This window comes from Abramis brama (assembly GCF_963993115.1).
Source record: "Abramis brama genome assembly, chromosome: 15".
In the NCBI taxonomy this organism is placed as follows: domain Eukaryota; kingdom Metazoa; phylum Chordata; class Actinopteri; order Cypriniformes; family Leuciscidae; genus Abramis; species Abramis brama.
Window position 1 is genome coordinate 22616073 of NC_139977.1, and position 24993 is coordinate 22641065.

Genomic DNA, 24993 nt, shown 5'->3' on the forward strand with positions numbered 1-24993 from the left:
AAGAAGGGAACACTTGTTTTGTCATTTTAAACGCAACGTTATTTTTACGTTTTAAAAAGCTCCTCAAGTTTCAGAGTATTTTCGACTGCATAACAGATCTTATTGTTACAAAAAAATGTCCGTTCCTCACAAAGTTGGGACAGTGAAATCTAAACAGGTATGTTACCGATGTTATAGCGAATGCAAATTAATAACTAATTGTTATCTACTATTTAAAGTGTACAGCTTTGTCGTTTATTATTATTACGAGACTACATTTTCTGGCTTAATCCATCACTTTCTATCTATAACTTTTAACATTTTCATTTTAAACCTTTGGGCTAGCCTTAAGCCAACATCTAGTTTATGCACTGGTGTCAAGACCATAAGGTTGATATTTTCTCTCTTAAAATGCAGGCAACAAATGTTAACACCCAGCCAAAGGCACCTGTGGCAAAGGTTGTCAAAGCTGCTGGAAAGAAGAAGGTAGCTTTCAAATCACTTTTTATCCATGTAGAACTGAATTCGTTGTCACATATCTTTCAAAAGGATATTGGGCTTTCAAACCTCTTTTGTCATGTAGGATGAGGAGGAAGCAACAGACACAGCTGAAGGAGAAGAATGGATGCCAGGGAAGACTCTTGTGAAGCCTCCGGACCAGCTGGACTTAACTGAGGAAGTGTGTAAACCTGGAGAGGACCTGTGGTCTGACCCTGCCAACATGATGTCACATTATAGTGATGTTGGGATAATTACTTATACATGTTTCTGTTTCTTGTGTTCATAAGGAGCTCAATGAAGAGATTACCAGAGTACTAACAGCAAACAATCCAAATGCTCCACAGAACGTTGTCAGATATGGTTTCAAAGTAAAATACTGCTGCATCTCTACAACTTTTTGAAATTGTGGTCCTTAACCATGATGATTTCTAGTCATCAGCCTAACAATTCACTAAAATCTGTTGTCTTTTCAGGAGGGTTGCTATAAACCTATCATCTTTGTAGATCAGATGGCTATTCACTTTGAACTAGAAGGGAATCTTGTTCACAAGGAATCTGATGAAGGTCGGAGATTGATGGCTAAACAAGCTGAAAGGGAAGATGGCAAAGGAGCCGAGAAGCTAGACAATGTGGCCAAAGGTGGAGAGAAAGAGCGGAAACTCACCAACCAGTTCAACTTCAACGAGAGAGCCTCTCAGACATTAAACAACCCTCCAAGAGTGAGAGGGTTACGTTACTGAACTTTTATATATGCCATCTGCTTATTACCACGTAGTCATTTAATAGATGGTTTTTATCAAAAGTGATTTGCTGTACAGGTTTTACAAGGGCAAAATGGGGATTGCTCATAGCTTGTAAGACTAGAAAGACTTTGTTAGGGTTTCTGCATTTTCAGTTTATGCAAAAGCCACTGTTTTCTTTTTTGTTGTTGTTTTTTTTTTAAATCAAAATTACGTTTTGCAGGATATAAGTTGTCAAACAGAGCCTCCTCCTCGTGCAAACTTCTCGGCTACAGCCAATCAGGTGAGAAAATCTTCGCCTTTGCTGGCAAATGATTTTGAGCAACTTTTTTGTGCTACACCTGCAGTAAACCAGCACTATGTTTATATTACGGTGAATACAGATTTGTAAAATATAAGCAAACACTGCTCTTTCTGCAGTGGGAGATCTATGACTTTTACGTTGAGGAACTTAAGAGGCGAGAGAAAAGTAAAGAGAAGCAAGAAGGCCAGGTCCCAAATAAGGAGGAGTACAAAAGCAAGAAGAAAATTATTCAAGCAGAGACTCAGGTAGCTAGACAGAGACTGTAACCAAGTACATACACAATAATCAAGAAAATTACATATGTTTATTTAGTTCAATAGTGTGATTGATTTGTTTGAAGGATTGAGTTAAAGGGGGGAAAAACATGTTGTGCTTATAGAGTGATGACATAACCCAACTAGCTCATGCGGCCAAGATCATTGAGCGTATGGTGAATCAGAATATATTTGATGAGGTTGCACAAGGTAATTATGAAAAAGATTTATTTTTACTTCTGCTCTTTATTGTGGATATCTGACAGATCAACAGATATTAAAAAGTGTTCAAAAAGAGAGCAATTTTCTGATGTAAACAGCTTATATCCAAATCTCAGATTTCATGTACTTTGAGGATGCAGCTGATGAATTTCGAGGAGAGAAGGGCACTCTTCTCCCGCTGTGGAAACTCCAGTATGATAAAGCTAAAGGACTGTCTGTGACTGCCCTCTGCTGGTGAGTTGCATACTTTATTAAAACAAAATGCAGCCATTTAGTGTTTTTTGAGTAAAATAAAAAGCACTTCTTTAAATGACATCTGTATTTGTTTATTTCTAGGAATCCTAAATACAGTGATTTGTTCGCTGTTGGTCTTGGGTCATGTAAGTTTACTATTTACTTTGAAAGTAAACCTTAGACAAGTAATCATTTGTAAGCATTTGAAATGTGTTTTATCTTACCCCTCAAGATGAATTTACCCAAGAGGAGCGTGGGATGCTTCTCTTTTACACCCTGAAGAACTCCAGTTACCCAGAATTCATCTTCAACACAACCTCAGGCGTAATGTGTGTAGACATCCATGAACAACTGTCCTACCTAGTGGCTGTGGGTTTGCATGACGGTTGTGTTGCAGTGTACAACCTGAAGAAAAAGAGTGACCAGCCCATTTATAACAGCACAGCCAGCTCCGGGAAACACAGAGGCGCTGTGATGCAGGTATGGATGAGGATATATGTCATGGGTAAAATAATATCAGTAAACCATCATTATTCATTACCTACTGTATGTATAAATTTTCTGTATGCATAGAAATCCTGGATGACCTATATTTACCAAAATCGTACACGGCCAGAAAAATAAGTGCACTCGACTTGACTTGTGCCACAAATAAACAAATAAATATCAAACTGGAATTTTTAATATACTCTTCAGATTGAATTTTACACTAAATAAGATTTTTTTAAATGTCCCTTTTATATACAATTCAGCATGCTACATTTTGAATATCAGATGTGGGTTTGATTTTAGAATTTTCTTTGTAAGAATTTTCTTTGATTTTAGAATTTTCTTTCATGTAATGTTACGCCTGTAACGTCATGCCCATAATGTAAAATTAAAGTGTTTACAAGTAACAAAAGGGCACAAAATGTTCATTGCATGTTACATTTATACACAAGTTACATTTAAAAGTAAACATTGCACTGAAACGTTTGGACATTTTTGCATCAACATTGTATGTAGCATAAACTTATCCTCTAAAACGTTATGGAAGTTACTTGGCCCTGGAATTCACAGACACATTTAACAAGAGGCTTATAGAGCTTTGCTGTTAACGCTAAGTGTACACAATGCTCTGTCGTACTCTTGTTAAACAGGAAATTGCCAAATGATACAATTTTGTTGAAAACTATCTATTCCCTTTTTTGCAAAAAGTAGAACACAGCCATTTTTAAAAACTGCTTGTATTGGCACACACCTTATATATGATGTAACAAAACAGCAAATAATATAATGCGTGTGGTTACATACAATAAGTATGGACCTAAGGTGAACATTTTAAGAACATGTCTGTTTGTGTGTGTCCAATTTTTTTTCCCCCATGGTAAGGGTGACCTTTGCATGGAATTGCCCATTTATGGTTGCATAATGGTTACATAATATACACTATTTTTAAAGTTCAAATGTTTAGGATCAGTTAGATTTTTTTTTTCTCTCACAGATTATTTTGAACTTTCAATTCATCAAAGAATACTAAATACAAAAATATTAAGTAATATTAAAATATACAACTGTTTCCAACATTAAGTATATTTCCACCAAATCAGTATATTAAAATGATTTCAGAAGAATCATGTGATGCTGGAGACTGGAATAGTGGCTATTAATGGCTGTTATTTTTGATTAAATAAATATAGCCTTGGTGAGCATAAGAGGCTTCTTTCAAAAACAATAAAATATCTTACCGACCCCAAACTTTTGAATGTTAGTGTACTTAAAAATAGATACAGATTTTTATCCAGCGCTTGTTGTGGGATATAGTTTTTGTGTTTCATTGTCTTCATTATAGGTGAAGTGGCAGAAAGACGATTTGGACAGTAATCACAACTTCATCTCTGTGTCCGCTGATGGACGAGTGGTGTCTTGGACTCTGGTAAAGGTACAGAAGGAAATATCTAATAGTTGATTCTAAAACAAGTCATTATTGTAAGAGGTTAATTGATGCCAAACATTTGGATTTCAGCATGAACTAGTCTTCACAGACATCATCAAACTCCCAGCCACGGACAAAGTTCCTGATGACCTTAAGGATGTCATTGCTACAGGTATGAACCACATTACCACTGGTCAGACATTACATCTTTTAAGTATTTATAAGCTCCGCTGCCTTCTTCGATCCTCTCTGTCTCTGGTCCTGGGCTGTGCTCACTCAGTGTGCAGTGTGAGAAGGGGAGTGGCCAGCGGCTAAAGCGGCAAAAGCCAGTGTGCTTCTTTTACCGATATATATTTACCGATATATTTCGCATTTCTAACTTGGCACTGCACTTACTCATGCCCGTAGCAAGACACCTGTCAAGTTTGAAATCCATCAGACTAACGGTTCGAGAGATATGCGAATAACAGACATACAGACAGACAGACACATTTCTGTAATTTATAGATAGATGTGCTAATGGTGTAAAAAAATTGCATGCATTAATGTATTATCCTCACTGAAGATATTTTGTTTGTGGTTCTAGCTGGAACATCTTTGGACTTTCATAAACAAAAGGACTACCATTTTCTTGTTGCCACTGAAGCTGGAAAGATTCACAAGGTAATTTATATTCCATACATAAATGTGTGTATATATATATATATATATATATATATATATATATATATATATATATATATCAAATGGCGATCGCCGAATGCCCATCCGCCTGAAGTCCAAAATCTATAAGATCATTGTACGCCCTGTCGCCCTGTGTGGAGCCGAATGTTGGCCAGCGACTGCCAAACATGGCCAGCTTCTACACGCCATGGAAATGCGTATGCTCCGCTGGTCACTCGGGCTGACAAGACTAGACCACGTCATGAACATCGACGTCAGGAAGCGGATGGGAATAGCGCCGATTACAGAGAAGATGCTCAAGGCTCGTCTCCGCTGGTATGGCCATGTAACACGCAGCCATGAGAACTCAGTGGCGAAGACAGCTATGCGCCTTGATCCACCCGGTAACCGGCCACGTGGCCGCCCAAAGATGAGATGGATGGACCGGATCAAGCAAGATATGAAGGACGTGCAAGTCGCCTCAGAGGACACTACGGACCGGAATAAATGGAGAGCGGCCTGCCAAAAAGCGGACCCTGCACCTGCGCGGGACAAACGCTAGGACGAAGATATATATATATATATATATATATATATATATATATATATATATATGTATATTCCGCATTAACAAATGCCCTGTGAACATCTTGTTCTCTGAAGATCTTCAGTCTTGAGTCATCTCATTCTTCTGTGTTTGAATCTGGGAGTAGTAGTAGCTTGTTGTGTTTGTGGTGGTTGTCTCCCGCTGGGCCGTCACTGTTTATATAATACCCCTGTCCTCAAACAGAGAGGAAGTGTTCTTATTGGCTGTCTGTCTCTGCACCGCTATCACAGCAGAATGTGCGGCACCAGCTAAATCATTCTGTCTCTGTCTCTCTTTCTTTATTTGTATTTTTCACTCTGCCGGCAAGGGGTAGACTAGCATTCAAACTATTCATTTTGACAGTCCAGATAACTTATTTTGTTCTAAATTACAAACATCACATGCAAACACATGTTCTCCTTTTAAATTTCACTCCTACTGACTCCAACATCCCTCCACTTCTACAAAACACACTCACACACGTTTAATTAGCTATCTAAATGGGGACATTCCATAGACTTCTATTGTTTGCATATACAGTTAGTTATAAATACTATAACCTAATGTTATCCCACACCCTAACCTTAAAATTAGCATTTCTTCTTTTCTGACAATTTTTTTAAGATTAAGGAAATTAAGGAAATTACTTTTATTTATTTTTACACATGAATATGTCCCCAAAAGGTGGTTTTGTCATATTTAGTTCACTTATGAGTACAAATTTGCCTCAGAAATATGATCAAGTAGGTACACACACACACACACACACACACACACAATTCTGTTAATTCCACTTATCAAACCAAAGGTATTTGCCATGTGCATGAATTACGGAAATAAGGTTCTATGTGGTATGCTAATGCAAAAGCCCTTAAAGCTATACAGACGCTGAAGGATTTATGATTTATCTTTTCCCTGACATTAGCAGACCTTCTCTGTCTGTAAGCAGACTGTGCTATCACACATTCCCACAATGCCCATCTTTAATGAGAGATTTAAGGTCAAAGCACCAAGGCGCACTTTCTACTTTTTGGCCTTCATATAAAAATGGCATGTCTCTACAAAATCAGTTCAGCACAGGTCAACTAAAGCAACTCACTATCAGAACGCTATCTGATGTTGCTTTCTGCTGTATTCTGATACTTACTAAAACCTGCTGTCCTGTTGTACAGCCGTGGCAAAAAGTATTGTCAGTGACAAATTTTGTTTTGCAAAGGTCAGTATTTGTAGATAATTTTTTCACATGTTTCTATGGTATACTGGAAAATAATGATAAGCATTTCATAAGTTTTTAAAGCTTTTATTGGCAAAAAAAGAGTCAATATTTACAGTGTTGATCTTCATCTTTATAACCTCTGCAATTTGCTCTGGCATGCTGAACATCAGCTTCTGGGCCAAATTCTGATTGATGGTGATTATTCTTGCCTTATTAGCGCTTGAAGTTGATCACAATTTGTGGGCTTCTGCTTGTCCACTCACTTTTTGTGGATTGACCACAGATTCTTTATGGCAGGGGTTCCCAAACTTTTCCATTCCAGGACCAACCTAGACAAGTATAATCTATCTCAAGACCCACCAAAATATTTGAGATTAGAAAAAATGTTTTACATTACTGTAAGCTTAATTTTAATCAAAAGTTTGATATGACAGAAATCGAGTATTTAATAAAAATTATATTTTTTTAAATATAGTTTAACTGTAAAATTTCTATACTAAAATTTAAGTTGTAATTTCATTATTTACAGACGGTAAAGAGTATATGAAATAGAAATGGAAACATGCTCACTCCAGTCTGATTATGATCTGCTATAATCTGTGCTGTGAGTGTTGTTGAAATCATTGCGGTGTTCAGCGCAGAAAATGCTCTCATGCTCGTTCTGTGTGTGTATGTAATGGAGGCCAGCTAGTAAGAGCTGTGCGAGTAAACCTCCCTGCCCTGACCTCAAGAGGCACGCTAGAGGCTGCGATTTTCCATCTTTGTTAGCCTCCCATGCCGGAAAACGCCAGTTTGAATCCCGTTAGGAGTCAAGTCAAGTCATCTTCATTTATATAGCACTTTTAACAATGTAGATTGTTTCAAAGCAGCTTTACAGTGATAATAGGAAATTAAAGTAACAGAGATTGTTTTGGCTTTATAGCAGCTCTAGAATAAAGTTATTGTCCAGCTAAAGTTAGTTTTGATTGATTCACTTCAGTCGCAACGATCATTAGTTATTAACTTAGGGGCCGCTTACACAATGCCGTTTTAACAGAAAACTCTGAAGTTCTCTCTATGCAAACTTTACAAACGCGAACCTGTGAGAACGCTGATGGCGAGTTCAGTCTATAGGTATGCGAGTTTGAATATATGTGCGGAGGCGTGTAGTCCTTCCCTACAAACCAACCCTCAACAAACCACCTGTCTGGCCTTAAAATTTATAATACATAATTTTCACCGCTTCCGCGTAGCCACGCTAACCGGAATTATCCCGACAATGCTTCATTTGTACAGAGGTAAAGGGAAGGGAAGGTTTCCTTCACAGGGGAGAGACAAGTTGACACTTTAGGACTGCGTTGTCGACACGTCCAGGCGTAGGTCCTTCATCAGATCTGGATACGGCCTGGATCTGGCGGACTGCGGTAAACCTCGGGATAAACAGAGGGACTAATATTAGCGTAGACGCCATTCTTCTTAAGATGTAACGAGTAAATCGGGATTTTTGGGAAGTGTTCCTGGTTCCGGCTGACCTAATCTATGCAGCCTAATATTGAATAATAGTTAATATGGTCATACTTCCTGGTTCTGGTAAGAACTCGAGCTGCTGCGTTTTGGACCGGCTGTAATTTGTTTATTAAGCGTGCAGGGCAACCACTCATAAGAGCATTACAATAATCTAGCCTTGATGTCAAGAACGCATGAACTAACTGTTCCACATTTGTCATTGAGAGCATATTACGTAATTTAGATATTTTTTTGGAATATATCGGTTTGGAAAAATGCGGTTTTACAGATACTAGTCACGTGACTTTCAAATGAAAGATTGGTATCAAAGAGCACACCCAGGTTCCTAACTGACGACGAAGACTTGACAGAGCAGCCATCAAGTGTTAGACAGTATTCTAGGTTATTACATGAGGAAGTTTTTTGTCCAATAATTAGAATCTTTGTTTTTTCAGAATTAAGTAGTAGGAAATTACTAGTCATCCAATGTTTTATATCAGCTATGCATTCTGTTAATTTTGTGAATTGGTAAGTTTCGTCAGGGTGTGAAGAAATATAGAGCTGAGTATCATCAGCATAACAGTGAAAACTTATGCCATGCTTCCTAATGATATCTCCTAAGGGTAGCATGTACAGAGTGAACAGCAACAGCCCTAGTACTGAGCCTTGTGGTACTCCATAATGAACTTTTGATCGATATGACATCTCTTCATTTACTGCTACAAAAAGGAGCGGTGCGAGTAGAACCGGATGGGTTACATTGGTGCCGTGACCCAGATGGGAGTAAGGTTTAGGGGGGTGAGTGTAATGGAGGCCAGCTAGTAAGAGCTGTGCGAGTAAACCTCCCTGCCCTGGCCTCAAGAGGCACACTATAGTGACTGACGCTAGAGGCTGCGATTTTCCATCCTTGTCAGTATGCCCACCTCCCATGCCGGAAAACGCCAGTTTGAATCCCGTTTGGAGTGGTGCGAGTAGAACCGGAAGGGTTTCATGTACATGTGAAATACTTTTTACAGACAGTTTCCATATGTGTTTGTAGGTAGCAAAATGCACACGAAGGAATGAAACGACACACTAATTGTGATTGGAGTTACTTCTACTTCTCATTAAAAATGTGGACCAAGCCACTTAATAATGAGTCACTCTGAGACCCTGAAAACACTGCTATTACAAGTCGCACACCCGTGTCGCAAAACACACAGGTCATATTTATATAATTAACTCACTGCCTTTGTAATTTGAAAATCGCACTAAGCAATATCACAATTTCTATTTAATATTGGTATATCATGCAGCTCTAGACTAGGGCTAAAACCTCAACTGTTTGTGTGTGTGTCAATCACGGAAACGTAAATTTAGCTGCAGCCAAGAGACTTTGCGCGACCCAACTTTTCCCACTCTGCGACCCACTGTTTGAAAACCCCTGCTCTATGGAATTAAGAGCCCGGCACTCACTTGGATGAAAAGCAACCCCACACACGGATGGTCACTAATTCTAATTCACTGTTGGGATGACACTGGACTCATGGTAGCATTCACCTTTTCTTCTCTGGACAATCAATTTTTTCCAGATGTCCCAAACAATCGGAAGGGGGCTTCATCAGAGAAAATATCTTTGCACCAGTCTTCTGCTGTCCAATCCTATTACTTCTGCAGAATTGATTTTTTGATTTTTGTCTTGTAGAGAAGTTAGTTGCCCTTCTTGACACCAGACTGTTGTCCAAAAGTCTTCGCCTCACTGTGCATGCAGATGCACTCACACCCACCTGCCACTAATACTGAGCAAGCTCTACACTGGTGGTGACACAATTTCGTCGCTGAAACCTCAGGAGGAGACGATTCTTGTTCCTGCTGGGCCCTAGCTAAGCGTAACTTTTTTGCTAGTTTCAGCCCAACGCAGTTATCATTTTCACGTCCTGCGCCACGTTGTTTAAATAGCAAATGCATTTGCGCCTATTTATGCGCCCATGGGCGTGCTGGTCTGAAAACGAGGTGTGTTCAGGCGCATTGTTGGCGCAATGCTATTTTGAGGCAACTGAAATAGACTGCGCCATTGACCAACAAAAACCTGATCTAAAGTCAATGGCGCAATATTTTTTTGTTATTTAAAGATCATGTTAGTAATGTGCACAAAACACAAACTAGCCAAATATTAAAAATAAAAGGATTACAATGTAAAAGATTAATATTGTGTACATAAAGATATGGTGGAATTCAGCTTGTCCCGTAGATGGTCTGCTTCAGCTTGTCCCGTAGATGGTCTGCTCTAACCTCGTCCACAAGCAGATCCGTTTGCGCTCTGGAGACGCGTTCAGTCAGCAAATTTTGTCATGTAAATAGCAATCCGCCAAGGCGCAAGCGCAACTGGCTTTTAAAGGGAATGGGAGATGATACTCTGGTTGGTTAATTTCACGTTACGTCCAAAACACACCCATTACTCATTAAGAGAATAGGGATAACCCTTTTAAACCATGCGCCACGCGTGCCACATTTTTCTTGTCGTTAAACTAGAAAAAGTGGATTTGGACTCGCCCTAAGTGCAATTGCGACCTGCTCTTTAGACCTGCTCTTTAGACCATGCACTTAGTTAAAATAGGGCCCTATGACGTCCAGACGCCTTCCTCACTGCAGTTGAACCTCTCTCCTTGAAGTTCTTGATGAGTGCAATATTCTTTGCAGCAACGTTCTTTAAGGTGCAATATTCTTTGCAGCAGTTTCCTTGCATGTGAGGCCTTTTTGATGCACACAATGCACACGAAGATGCAAATTTTGCAAAACACACAATTTATGTCATTGCCAAAACTTTTAAAGGCCATTGTAAAACAGCAACAACTGCTCTGGTTTGGGCATATTGTTAGGAAGTATCATGATTTACTAAGAAATGTATGGCCAATTACATCATGGTTGGCGCTTGGCAGATGGTCAGAAAAAGCAGAAAACATTGTTTAAGAAATAGAAGTTGAATCCAAAACCCAAAGAAATTACTGCTGCTGATCATGCCAGCTCTGTTGTGATGGTATAGTTCTCCACTAAAGGGGATACTATACAAAAAAGGATGTTAAAACATGCTTAGATCTTTTGCCTGCCAACACAAGGTTAGGCCATATTTGCACCGCAATGCAGTAAATAATGTGCATCTCCAATTGGACTGGTGCAACTCAAATGATAGCCTTGAAAGAAGAGATAAAAGATTCATCTTCGGATATGATGGACTACAATAAGCAAGCCAAGTAAACCAGAAACAAAAAAAATCCAGATGGTGTAAAGGTGAGCTAGTTTTAATCTAAATCTAATCTAAGTCACTGTGGATTCACTGATGTTTTAAAGAAAATATTTTTAATGTCACTACTTCTGCAAGTGTCCCACTGTACAAATCAGCTTTTTTTTAAATGTAAATGTAACCAATAATAAGTGTATGTTTGTCTTTCACAGGGCTCCAAATACTATTCTAGCAAGTTCCTGGAGACGTATGATGCACACTTCATGACAGTTAGTCGTGTGAGGTGGAATCCCTTCCATCCCAATGTCTTCATCTCCTGCGGCTGGGACTGGATGGTGAAAATATGGGATCAGACAATTAAGTAGGAGCACTAGTCCCTACAGCACTATATCTACTGGAAGCATAATTTTGGCAGTAGCTCTCCATTAAGCTTCACAACAAGCAAGCTAGGCTGGCATTGGTATAAAGTAGTGAAAGAAAGCCCCTCAAAAGATATGAATTGTCCCTTCTTGGTAACACTTTACAATAAGGTCTCATTTGTTATCATTAGTGAATGTATTGACTAACATTAACTAACCATGAGCAATACATTTGTTACTGTATTTGTTCATCTTTGTTAATGTTAGTTAATAAAAATCCAGCTGTTCATTGTTTGTTCATGTTACTTCACATTGCATGTCTAATGTTAACAAATACAACTTCTGATTTTAATAATGAATTAGTAAATGTTGAAATTAACATTAACAAAGATTAATAAATGCTGTAGAAGTGCAGATCATTATTATTTCATGTTAACTAATGTAGTTAACTAATGCTAATAAATGTAACATTATTGGTTACATTTCTTCTGTTGAAGAATACATTTCTTCTGTGTTACAGAGTTCTTGTTTTTTATATTTATAACATAATGTAGTAGCAATTTAACACAAGCACCAATATATTTTCATGATTTTAGCACGATTGCAAATGTGATATTAATTTTATACAACAGTTTAATAAGCAATTTTTAGACACAATATTGTCATTTTAAGGGATTTGCTCTATTTTGAAAATTAAATATAGCAACAAAACAGTTGCTTCTCCCAGCAACATTCACACTTGAATCACTTACTAACACTTGCCTCTACCTACTGGCGGTTTTAGTTGCATATGTACTGTATATAAAAAAAGTATAATTTTTGTGTTGTTCCAAACCTGCATGAGTTTCTGTCTTCTGTTGTACACAAAAGAGGATACTTTAAAGAATGTTGGTAATCAAACAGTTGACGGTAGCCACTGACTTCCATAGTAGGAAAAAAATATACTCTTTTGTGTTCAACAGAAGAAAGAAACTCTTGGAACAACTTGAAGGTGTGTAAATTATGATACAATTTTCATTTTTGGGTGAACTATCCTTTTAAAGGGATACTCTACCGTTTTTTCATATTAAACTATGTTATTCCCTTATCTAAGACGAGTTGATACATACCTCTCTCGTCTCAGCACGTAATAGCACTTTTGGGAGTACTTTGACTGGCGCAGTAAAAAGTCACGCTTGATCCTCTTTCCACTATTGACAGAAGTGAGAGGAAGAGGATCAGGCGTAACTTTTTACTGCGCCAGTCGAAGTACTTCCAAAAGTGCTATTCTGCCATACATTATAGTTATCCTTTTTAACCCGCTTAGAAAAGCGCCACGTTTTATTTTGTGTCACTATACTTGGTCGTATAACTACTCTTGTAACTGTTTTTAAATAGGGAAAACGTTGATGTGTTTGGTCACTTCTAAATTCATTGCTGCTAGATACCACTGAATATACTGGGGTAAGCTAAGTGCTTTCAAAGTGTCACCGCACGCTAGAGCGATTAAGTGCACGCACTGAGATGAGAGAGGTATGTATCAACTCGTCTTAGATAAGGGAATAACATAGTTTAATATGAAAAAACAGTAGAGTATCCCTTTAAGTGGTGTTTTTATATGCAGTATCTCTAAACTGCCAGCAGAGAGCTCTTGTGCTTTACAACAGGTCTTACCTAGGTCAGCAGTGGAAATCTGTCTGTTGTCTATCGATCCTCAATTGCAGATCAAGCAATTAGAAATGTGTTCATAATAGAAATTGACATTACGGTTTACTTTTCCAATCTTACTCAACTTCTGTCATATGAACACATTTCTAATAGCTTATTCTGCCATTAAAATAATTGAATAATTTGGGATGTAAAGCTCTATGGCAGTAAAACAAACCTGGATAGACAACAGATTTCACAAAAGATTGTTCAACATCTCTGACTTCATTCTTTTCACAGACAACAATTTTTACTTTCCCCTTCAGTTTGTAAAATCAAACACAAATATTTACAATGAAAGTCTATAGGGCAAGGTATCCCAGGGGGTTTAAAAGCGTGTATTATTGTTAAAGCACTTACACTACTGCATTATATTGATCAAAAGTGACAGAAAATACATTTCTATTTCAAATAAATGCTGTTTATTTTTCAAATGATCAAAGAATCTTAAAAATGAAGATCTCAGATATGATATAAAGAGTATTGTCAGGTCTGGTGCTCAGACAAACTCCAGGAGATAAATTAATTTGTCACCTCAAAATGAGAAGCAGACTCCTTTTATTGGCATTATGTGGAACTATTGATTCAGACCCCCTTCACTTTTTTCGTAGTGATTGTGACAGTCTTGCCCGGGGAAGTCCTGATGAGGTTTTTAAAGATGTCTCACTGTTATATTTCACTTCTTTAGACATCAGTTACTGACAACTGACAACATTTGAACATTAGATGAATTCACAATGGGAGCAATGTAGTTTCTGTTAAAGTTTTGTTTTGACTGAATAGTAGCTTGTCTGAAGTATTCTTCATACATGTCTCTCACAGGTCTCCCATTTTCACTTTTGAACTGAAAACTTCAGTGACAGATGTGGCCTGGGCTCCATACTCCTCCACTATCTTTGCTGCTATCACCAACGATGGAAAGGTAAACAGCCAACTGACTACTCAAATACAAACACAATGGTAAAATGTGGCTTCAAAACATATTTTAATGATAACAAAAAATAATAATCCATCCGTTCGTTTGTTCTAATAATAACAATTATAAGAAGGCCCCTTTACTAGCCTCACTTACACCTCCAGAAGCAACCAATTTCCAACCGGTCTCAGTTTCAGTAAGTTAAACTTCGTAACTGTCATGGCACACAGTGCACGTCTTATTGTCTGTCAATTGTGCATAAAAATCAACAATCAACTTTGGAGTGTGTGATTCACACACACGCCCCCTTATGAGGGAATTTAATGATTGCTAATAAAACACAGTAGCAGGCTGACAGTGGGACGTCTTTCCAACAGTGCTTGACTGCACCTGTAAGCTCCAGCACACACAAACACTCACACTCTGCTTGTGTGAGACATAAGCCATGACATCTATCCTGTGGCCCATCATTAGCAATTAGTTTCAAATCACACAGCTGGTCTCAAGCACTTGTCTAAGGCTGCTTCAGGCATCACCTGTCACCTGTCATCTTGAATGGTTTGAACTGCCGTGCCATGGTGGCTTTTGCTGTTATTTGCTAACACCGTGTTGCAACACCATGTCATGGTGTTTTGACATTTCAGAGCCACCGAATCACGAATTCGAAAAAACGCATGCGAAAATTTCGGACTCAGTGTGCAAGGACCTTTACTCCGACAAGCTAAATTACACCTGCCCTCTACAGGAAGCCCATTACAGCGTTATCCAATAAAGACCACACTCTGTTCCCCAGCAAAACCAAACAACTCGAATGTTGCTTTACAGCCATTCCAATAGTACAGTGTGTTTATTTATTTACTTACTTTAATTCATTTATTTGTATTTATTAATGTCTGGAAGAATATCCTGTGCTGTTTTAGATTGTTATGTAGAAAAAAAATGTGTCGGGGTGTCGTATTCTAGAAACAAACAATAATGGTAAACAAACATATACTCATTCATTTAAAAAAACATAAAACCAAAAGTTAAATTATTAATTGATATGATAATAATAATAATAATAATAATAATAATAATAATATGAACATGGGGGGAGGGGGCTATATTAGTCAGGTCCTGACAGAAACTGTTACTGTTGCTATTATCATTAATGTAATAAAAAAAATGCAGAAATGTCCTCCACTTAGAATCTGTCCACATCTGTCCTCCAATGGAAACTAACTAAATAAAGTAAAAAAAATTCAGCCTAATTTTTGTAAAAGAACGAAAGGATTACATAACCATTACATAAAGACAACAGCTCAATATATGCCACGAGCATCATGTGTGCTACCATCTGCTCTATTGCCCTGACATTGTCTTTAAATGTAATCCTACCTGATCTGGCTTGCTTTGGACTTCCTTCTGTGTGATTTGATGTATACCAGTACAGCACTAGTATTGCTATGGGCCCTGGGGCCTCATTTGTAAAACTGTCCTACATTTGATCTAAGGTAATTTACAAATGTGTGTACTTAGAGAAACGAACATAAGCACAAAAAATGTGCATACTGTTCTCTTTCAGATGTGAAATCTAGAAATCGCAAATGATCTTGACATTGTGTGCACCTGAATGGTTTGAATGGTTTCAAACGCCCCCTAATTAATATCATTAGCATATACTATAAGAGCACCAGACAACGTCCAAATCCTTTTCTTGAGAATGGCGAGCATGCAGTACTTTGACTCTCTGCCACAACCGGGACCGGACGTGGCGCTAAGCACTTTTCCACGTCAAAGACCGTTTTTACAAATCTGAACGTTGTCTGGATTTTAGTGTTCGCACACTCAAAGATCAAATCTGTGCGTATGCACATTTTATAAATGAAGCCCCAGTTCTCTGCTGCCAGTGGGCTGCCTCAGCTATTTCTAAATGCCATAAAGACATTAATTACAGGCAAACCTACAAAAATAAACATTGCTGACATATCTTGAAATGACAGAACACGGACCAAAATGTTCAATTGCTAATCTTTAAAGGGGCTTCCTTCCTTCAAGCTCTTAGCTCCAAAGATGTTGTGTTAGATTTGGTGTTACTCCTGCAGTTACAGATGGCATCATTAGTCCTGACGTGGTGTGTGTCCTCTGCATCGTTGCGTCAGCTGCCCAGAATATCATCGGTCTGTTAAGATAGATTCGCACTCGCTGACTAATTATGAGCCAATCTGCTTGACAAATATTTACTAATGAGTATCTAAACCTGTGTTCTGTTTCTCCAATCTCCCATCTCTGTCTTTCATCTGCCAGAGCAGAGACCATGCTTAGGTGGGCAGCATGATAGATGATGAATGACAATGAGGATGATGGGAATTATAATCACCCATCCCTCACTCCCTCCTCTCTCTGTATCATTTGGATTTTTCCTAGTGAATATTGCAGAAGATGAAATACTATCATCCACAGACTTCATCTGTCGCCTAGGGCACTGTCATCCTCAGAGAGACTCATTCTTAATCTGCATTTCTGAGAGACATATACAGTTAAATATATTTTAATAATTTATTTAATGATACATTTAAATATATCTATTATTCCATATTTATACTACCTCGCTATACATGCAGTACTATCCTCATCTGCGGTCCGACCTAGTTTAAGGAACCTTGGGGTGACATTTGATAAATCCCTATCTTCTGAAACCCACATCAAATCAATGACCAAATCCTGTTTTTTCCACTTACGTAACATTAGTAAATTGAAGTCTGTGGTCTCTCACTCAGAACTGGAGATGCTCATTCATGCCTTAATTTCCTCCCGTATTGATTATTGTAACTCACTTTTCTCCTCACTTAACAAATCTGTTCTTCATCGACTGCAATCTATTCAAAATTCAGCTGCTAGGTTACTTACTAGATCAAATAGGCGAACCCATATCACCCCGATACTTTGCTCCCTTCACTGGCTTCCTGTAAACTACAGGATCCAATTCAAAATTCTAACCATAACCTATAGGGCTTTACATGGCCAGGCCCCTGCTTATCTTGCTGACATAATTCATCTTCATACCCCTCTCCGGTCTCTCAGGTCTAATAACCAAAATCTGCTATCTACGCCACGCACTCATTTAAAGACATGTGGGGATAGAGCCTTCGCCGCTATGGCACCCAGACTATGGAATGCTTTGCCAACCAGTATTAGGTTTGCTGAGAATGTGGACAGTTTTAGGGGACAAGTGAAGACTCATTTGTTCAGGTTAGCTTTTGGGTAATCTCTGTCCTTTATATATTGATAATTTTATCTGTTTTATTTTATTTCTTTTAGCCTGTTTTTTATTATGCTTTATTGTCTATTGTAAAGCGCTTTGTGACCTAGTCTGTGAAAGGCGCTGTATAAATAAATTTTACTTACTATCACACAATTAATACGATCCTCCACAGCAGATGGTCTGCATTCTTACACCTCCACAGTCACACGCATTCTTGTGCTTATACATATGAATATATTGAAATGCAAGCACGCACACACAAACTCAAATGCATCTTAGGCTTTCTGACACTCAGAGCCAAAGCAAGAGAATAAATTATAGAGGTGCTAATGTCTGCTTCACACTGAAAACATCAAAACATAAACTGATGCCACATATATTAATGACAAAGACTAAATCTTCCTGTTCCTCTTCTTTTTTTCTCTCAGGTTCATGTGTTCGACCTCAGCATCAACAAATATGAGGCTCTCTGCCAACAAAAAGTGGTGTCCAAGAAGACCAGGCTCTTGCACATTGAATTCAATCCTGTCAATCCCATCATCATCGTGGGTGATGACCGCGGCCATGTCATCAGCCTCAAGCTCTCGCCCAACCTCCGCAAGAAGCCTAAGGTAAATGAAGCACTAATATTATGTATAGGCCTCCAATGAAATCACATGCTTAATTGATCAGTACTGTTTCAAACACTGCTGTGCTGAATAATACTTAATGTGCTGAACTGCTATATCTGCATCTTTGTGACTGTTAATCAGGTAGCTCCACCCCCAAACTCACGCCATTGGTTGAATCAGACATTTTGAATTTACACTCCCAATTGTCTCTGCACATTTCAGCATCCAAGAAATTATACATTTCACGTTAAATATTTAATGTACACTACTGTTCAAAAATATTTTTGGGAGTTGGGGGCTAACTGTTTACTAGCCAAAACTTGACCCCTTGCTAAATTTGACCTAATTATCCTGATGAGATTTCCCACTTTCTGTATTTGCTGTAGTCTGTCTTTAATACATGCAGCCCCTTTTTCACATTTTATCATCTTTTGTGTTCTTCATAATTTCCATTCTGCATCTAAAGAAACCAATCCATTGACTGATCATGTATCGTGCCCTTTAGCTTATTAAGTAAGATAGTAAATAACAATGGCAGCTCATAATTAAAAAATGTTGGCCTTACAGACAAACTGTCGTCTGTGACAGCTTGACTTGTGAAATGTTTGATTTGTTGTTTAGAGATTTCAATCGATGCCAGTGCTTAGTGTGGACATGTTCAGTTTGTGATTATATTTGATTGACTGAAATGGTTCATTCTAATGATGCACAGTGTCACAGGTTGAGTTGCTGTCTTCTAATGCTTTTGATAAGTAAGAAGCTGCCATGGCTGTACTTACCTGCTGGAGTGCAATGTGTTTTAATGTGACTTATGAGCATCAGTAATGCACCAGCTTTCCTCAACCTAATGTCATTATTACCTCTGAAAGAGCACACTTACTCCCCTGATGCAGTGGCTGATCTTAGATGGCTGGGCTAATGAATTTAAAACTGACATAAATTTCTGTTTTGCCTCATCAAGAGGCTTATTTGCATCTGATATTAGTGATTATTTTTGCACAAGACTAAACTGCAAAAAAATGATAATAATTGTTTCCAAACAGTTTTCTCCCATTTTCTATTGTTCAGGTGAACTAGTCAGTTCCCCACTATATTACAGATGATCCCAACCCCCAAAGACTAAGTTCTACATTGGGGAAGAGCAAATATATGCAAAAAATCAAAACTGTTCAAACCTGTTCAATTCAGATAGTCAAAACTGCTAAATCAACCTATACTTCATTTCCCAAACACATTGTAAGTCTGAGTAAATTGTAGAGACCATTAGCCAAAGGATTCTGTGATGTGCTTACGATGCTTTTGGTTAACTGTGATCTGGCTGATATATTGCCAGTTTACATTCTTTGGGAAGTCAATATGAATGGATTACTTATAGTTGTCGCTGGATATCAAAATGAGGTAGGATAAATTATTTGAAATACATATTTTATTTTTATTTATGAAATTATTTGAAATATCTTATATATTTGTTTCTTCATGAGCAAAAATAGAGGGGGATGACACACTTCACCTTAATACAAATCAAATACTTCAAAATAGTATCACAAAATAAAGGAAACAAAAACAAATTCTATAATACAGACCTTTATGAAGGACTGTGATATTGATTATTTGGAAAAAGTGCTTGACCTTTTCAGGTTTCCAGTTGTGCTAATGTGAGTATTGGTCAATGCTCACTGAAGCCAGACATGTATACCTGTCTACATGTTAAAGCAATGGTGGGACCCATGGGGTGGCGTCTGAAACGGTGACTGAGAGCAGCATGCTCCAAACTCAATAGAATCAGTCAGCTGTTTCCCAGGTCAGGACACTATAACGACACATATCTCACCTCACATGAGCCTTCAAAATGCTTTTTTCCACCATGTCTCTTTGTGCCGGTGACTTATCAATCACAGTTTCCATAATAATCCTGTAGTCAGTTCTCTATTTACTGACTGTTTTAGATTCACTGCATGTATAGTCGGGTCAGTATTCTTTCCTGAGCCCACAGTTTGCTGTCTCAGCTGCTGATTTATTTTCTAATCTATTTCAGTCCACAACAGTCTTAACAGTCAGCCACTTCTCAGAAAACTCTGCAGTTTTGCATCAGACATTGACCACAATTACAATAAACATTAGAAGTCCTCTTGGCAAGAGAGCCACGTAATAGCAATAAAATCTTCCTCTTCACTTACATAAGAACTCTCTGCTGATTCACAATAATCTACTTCAGATGCCACATTCATTAGGAAATGAGACTCATTTCTGCAACTTCATAAGTAATTTCTGTATTAGAATTAATGAAGAGCTGTTTATACTGTATACACACACACAACCATTTGGGGGTCTGTAAGTTAAAAAAATATATATATATATTTTAAAGTCTCTTTCATCTATGCTGCATATAAACTAAGAGAAAAAAGAAAAAGAAATGTCCCTTTTACAGAATACTGTATTTTAAAGATAATTTTGATCATTTTTGATCCAGATTTACTGATAACGCCAGAGCAAACCTTCTCTTGCCTTTAAAGGAACATTCCACCGTTTTTTCATATTAAACTATGTTATTCCCTTAACTAAGATGAGTTGATACATATCTCTCTCGTCTCAGTGAGTGCAATCAATCGCTCTGGTGCGCAGCGACACTTTGATAGCACTTAGCTTAGCCCAGATCATTCATTAGGATCCAAACAGAGATGAAGTTAGAAGCGACCAAACACCTCCACGTTTTCCCTATTTAAATACAGTTACACGAGTAGTTACACGACCAAGTATAGTGACACAAAATAAAACGTGGCGCTTTTCTAAGCGGGTAAAAAGGATAACTATAATGTATGGCGGAATAGCACTTGGGACTCGGGAGCACTTCGACTCGGCGCAGTAAAAAGTCAAGTTGGTTCTAATGACAGAAGTGAGAGGGAGAGGGGGAGAGGATTTTTCAAGGCGTGACTTTTTACTTTTGATAAAAGTAGCGATTGAGTGCACGCACTGAGACGAGAGAGGTATGTATCAACTCGTCTTAGTTAAGGGAATAACATAGTTTAATATGAAAAAACGGTGGAGTGTTCCTTTAAAAAACTACTGTCAGGATTTACGAACGACACGCAGTGAAAAATTTGCACTGAAAAGGCGTGGACAGTTATTTTTGCGGCTGACCTTTTTTCATTTTCATTTGTAGGAGTTTTCCTTGCAGACGCAAAATTTATGGGAGAAGTAATTTTGAATGAATCACGCAAGGTGATTGACTAAGGTTTGCTCTAGTCGGTATTTGTGCCATGGTTTAACACCAAAAAAAGACATGCTCTCACACTAATTTGCCCTGTTTAGTAAATGTCATGTAGTTGAAGGGAACATTTTTTATTTTACTTTATTTTACTTTATTTCAGCTAAGTTAATTTTGGGTCACCAGAGACTCCCAACAGAAGCTGGTGACAGGGTTCGTACGGGTGCTTGAAATCCTTGAAAGTGCTTGAATTTTGATGTTGTGTTTTCAAGGTTTGAAAAGTGCTTGAATTTTGGATACAATGCTTGAAAATGCTTGAATTTGTAACTGTATTTCTTTCACAAGAAGTATCTTTCTGACGAAATAGTTCTTTATTAGATGGAGAAAAAAAATGTAGCCCTTCAGAATCAGATACAGCGTGATTTGCGCTACGCTGGCCAGAGCAAAAGTAGGCGGAGTTTTCATTTTGATTTCCGCGGTTGTTTGGATGCACCGTTTTTATTGGCCACGCAGCGGCAACAGTTGAACTATTTTAAACTTTGACCGCGGCGTGCGCGCGAGCTCGTTGAGCTCCGCTTTGGTCCGAGTTGCGCGGCGCAAGCCATTGAAATTTATCGGTTTCATTTCATAGCGCAGCGCGATCCGCGTCCTATCTGAAAGGGCCATTAGTGACTGAGAGTACTTGGTGTGATAATGCAATGTAAGTATTGCATGTCCGTTATGTCACGTTCATTTGTGGAATATGCAGTGAACATTGCCAAAATTACAGAACTGTAACGTGCAAATTAACCTGCAAACGTTAGCCCAGTGCATAACAACAGTCGCTGATTGCTGAACTGAAATCAGTCAGTGTCATAAGAAGTATACTGTTACTGTAAGGTTTAGGATGGCCCTATGCAATATTTACACTGCTCTATTCCAGTAAATGTATTAGCTAACGTTATGTCTTGGCCCAAGACATCTTGGCAATGAAATACATTTATCAGGCAGGTAAATCAGGCAGGTGCCTGTGCACTCAGATATTGTTCAAACCTTGTCTATATCAAGAATGTGTCCCAAAACGGGAAGGCCTGTCAAATATTTCTGTTCAAATCTTCAAGTCTTCATATTTGAAATTAATTCAGTTTTACAGCCTATAAATCACATTATCTGGTAAACACTATTTGGACATTAATATAATGAAAAGTATATTATTCATATGGCTATATACTTAGTGATACATTTTGAAGAATGATTGGCTTAAATATTAGGGCTGCACAATATATCGAAATATTGCAAATGTATATATTACAATATGCATAATTGCATATCGCAACGGCTTGCAATAACTGGGGTCATGAACAAAAGACAAAGAAAATCACTCACTGCTTTTGGCTGAATAACTTTTGTAGCTTTAATAAGAATCAGTATATTTAATTCATGCAGTGAAAACTAAGCAGTGTTTATTTTTACATTTGATTAATCAGTTTCTGTTGTTAAATAAACCTAATGTAGGAATAGGATAACCTGAACCCCTAAACCCCAGTGATGTTAAAATAACACTTCTTATGCTACAGTAAAACACTGATGTTCACTGTCTTGAAGTTGTAGGGATATTTTCTTATCACAAAAAGAATGTGAAACACGTATGTGTAGGTTATATAATTTTAAAGACATTTTATAGATAATTTAAGTTAATATAACACACTTTAAGCATTATCGTATCGCATATCGAATATCGCATTATTTAATGAGTTATCGCATATCTCATTTTTCTTCAATATCGTGCAGCCCTCTGCTATTATGAAACATTTGGCTGTTTATCTCTTTTGATGTGATAAAAACACTAAATAATAATTTTAACTATGTATTGTTATGTAATTTACGGTAGTGTAAGGTGCTGGAAAAAGCTTTAAAATGGACCTGGAAAGTGCTTGAAAAGTGCTTGAATTTGACCTTGGAAAAAGTGTACGAACCCTGTGGTGACCACACCAGAATACTGACTGCTACTTTTGATATTGTTCAGTGTCTTAGTTGTTGAATATTTTATGCTTATTACAATATTTACACAAGTTAAGACATTTGCTGGGAAAAAAAGCATTTTTCTGAGTTTATACATATTTGTGCACCTCAAGGCTGAACATTTTCCAAGCTAATGAGGTCAACAAAGATGGTCTGAAGGTCTTTTTTTTTCTTTTTTTCCTGTTATATATTGTATATTTTCCTCTGTTAAAACTAAGGCAAAGACTAGCATGAAGACAAGTTCTCTGGAGCAAAAAAAAACATCCTGTCATTCCCTAAATGCTTAAGTCCCTTTGATTGACATATCTCACTCTCTCAAATTTATTTCCCTAACAGCGCTTCCTGGTTAGGATTTGATAGATTCTATGAATAGCTGTAACCTTGAGCTACTTATTAGAGCTCATTGAAGTTCCCGCCACTACAGATCTGTGGATATCTGAACATTAGCATTCTGCTGAGCAAATTTAGCAGATGTTCTTGAAGTGATTACCAGACTCATGATTGCTGAAATTTTGCCTAATGATTGACAAGAACTGGAGAGTGTTTAATTAGTGCAAGTGAATTTCTCTGTTGAGAAGCTGCTCTAGTCTGGTTTAGTTCATTACGGTGTTGGTATGGTCAGCATACATAGTGATGTTTGATTATTCTCCTCCGAGGAAACAATGTGTCACTGTAATCATCTCAGACAAATGTCATGTGAGATTAAAGCGGGTCTCTGATGGTGGCGTTAACGGGTTTTTTCCGCCACAGCACACAAAGGAAATAACACCTTGCTAACACCTCTCTCATTACCTCAGCCCAGTCGAGATGGAAACGTTTAAATGAGAGCTTCACACTGAGAAGTATTTGTGATTGTTACTGGCACCCCTGGGTCAGTTCTCTCACTACCAGCAGCTGACTCATATCATTCTCTTCATTTTTCTCTTTGGCTCTGCAGGAGAAGAAGGGTCAGGAGTTGCCAAAGGGACCGGAGGTGGAAATAGCAAAGATGGAGCAACTGTTGAGCTCGCTGAGATAACCTGGCAAGAGTCATTATGTGAGACCCGGACGACTGCAAATATATATATATATATATATATATATATATATATATATATATATATATATATATATATATTTATAGACCCCTTTTCAGTTGGTAAACATGGTGACGTTTTTTTTTGTGGGCGGAGCTTAGGTGGTGGCAGAACGATCCCTCTGGCTGCTTCACTAACGTTAGTTTGCAAATTTTGCTAGCTTGCTTTTTAACAATGACTGGAGAAAATCCGATTTTATCTTAATGTGATTTTATCTTAATGTGACTCACTGTCCAGGACCGCGATTGTTATTTGCAAAAGTTAATTTTAACGGACATCCCAGATTGGCTGACCCGGTATATACACGCTCATTCAATGGATGGACGATCTGACAGGATTAATGTCAACGCTACCTCCGGTTGAGTGGCCTGACTTCTACACCTACCCCATAAAAAAAAACCGAGGGTAAAGAGAAACTGAGGGCATATACATATTTAGATGCCTATAACTGTACTAAATGGTCACAAGACTTGTGTGGTAGCCTACGATCCACAGTTCTGCCTAGCCAGCACCACGGCCAGACAGAAGACGACAATGTAAAGAGTGACATTACGGTGCAATTTTAATGATGTGAAT

The 24993-nt window shown here is 38.0% G+C and overlaps 1 protein-coding gene across 1 annotated transcript; it reads left to right on the forward strand.

The window, feature by feature from the left end:
- Window positions 1–28: 28 nt before the first annotated feature.
- On the forward strand, window positions 29–24359 carry dnai1.2 (dynein, axonemal, intermediate chain 1, paralog 2; the record flags this gene model as incomplete). The annotated part of the gene is made up of 18 exons (XM_084138205.1): window positions 29–157; window positions 397–465; window positions 563–658; window positions 768–848; window positions 954–1199; window positions 1444–1503; window positions 1641–1769; window positions 1904–1988; window positions 2117–2234; window positions 2337–2380; window positions 2467–2714; window positions 4066–4155; window positions 4240–4321; window positions 4736–4812; window positions 11532–11680; window positions 14187–14286; window positions 17953–18135; window positions 24279–24359. The coding sequence occupies exons 1-18, from the start codon at window positions 116–118 to the stop codon at window positions 24357–24359; spliced, it is 1980 nt and encodes a 659-aa protein (XP_083994331.1). The 5' UTR covers window positions 29–115.
- Window positions 24360–24993: the final 634 nt, after the last annotated feature.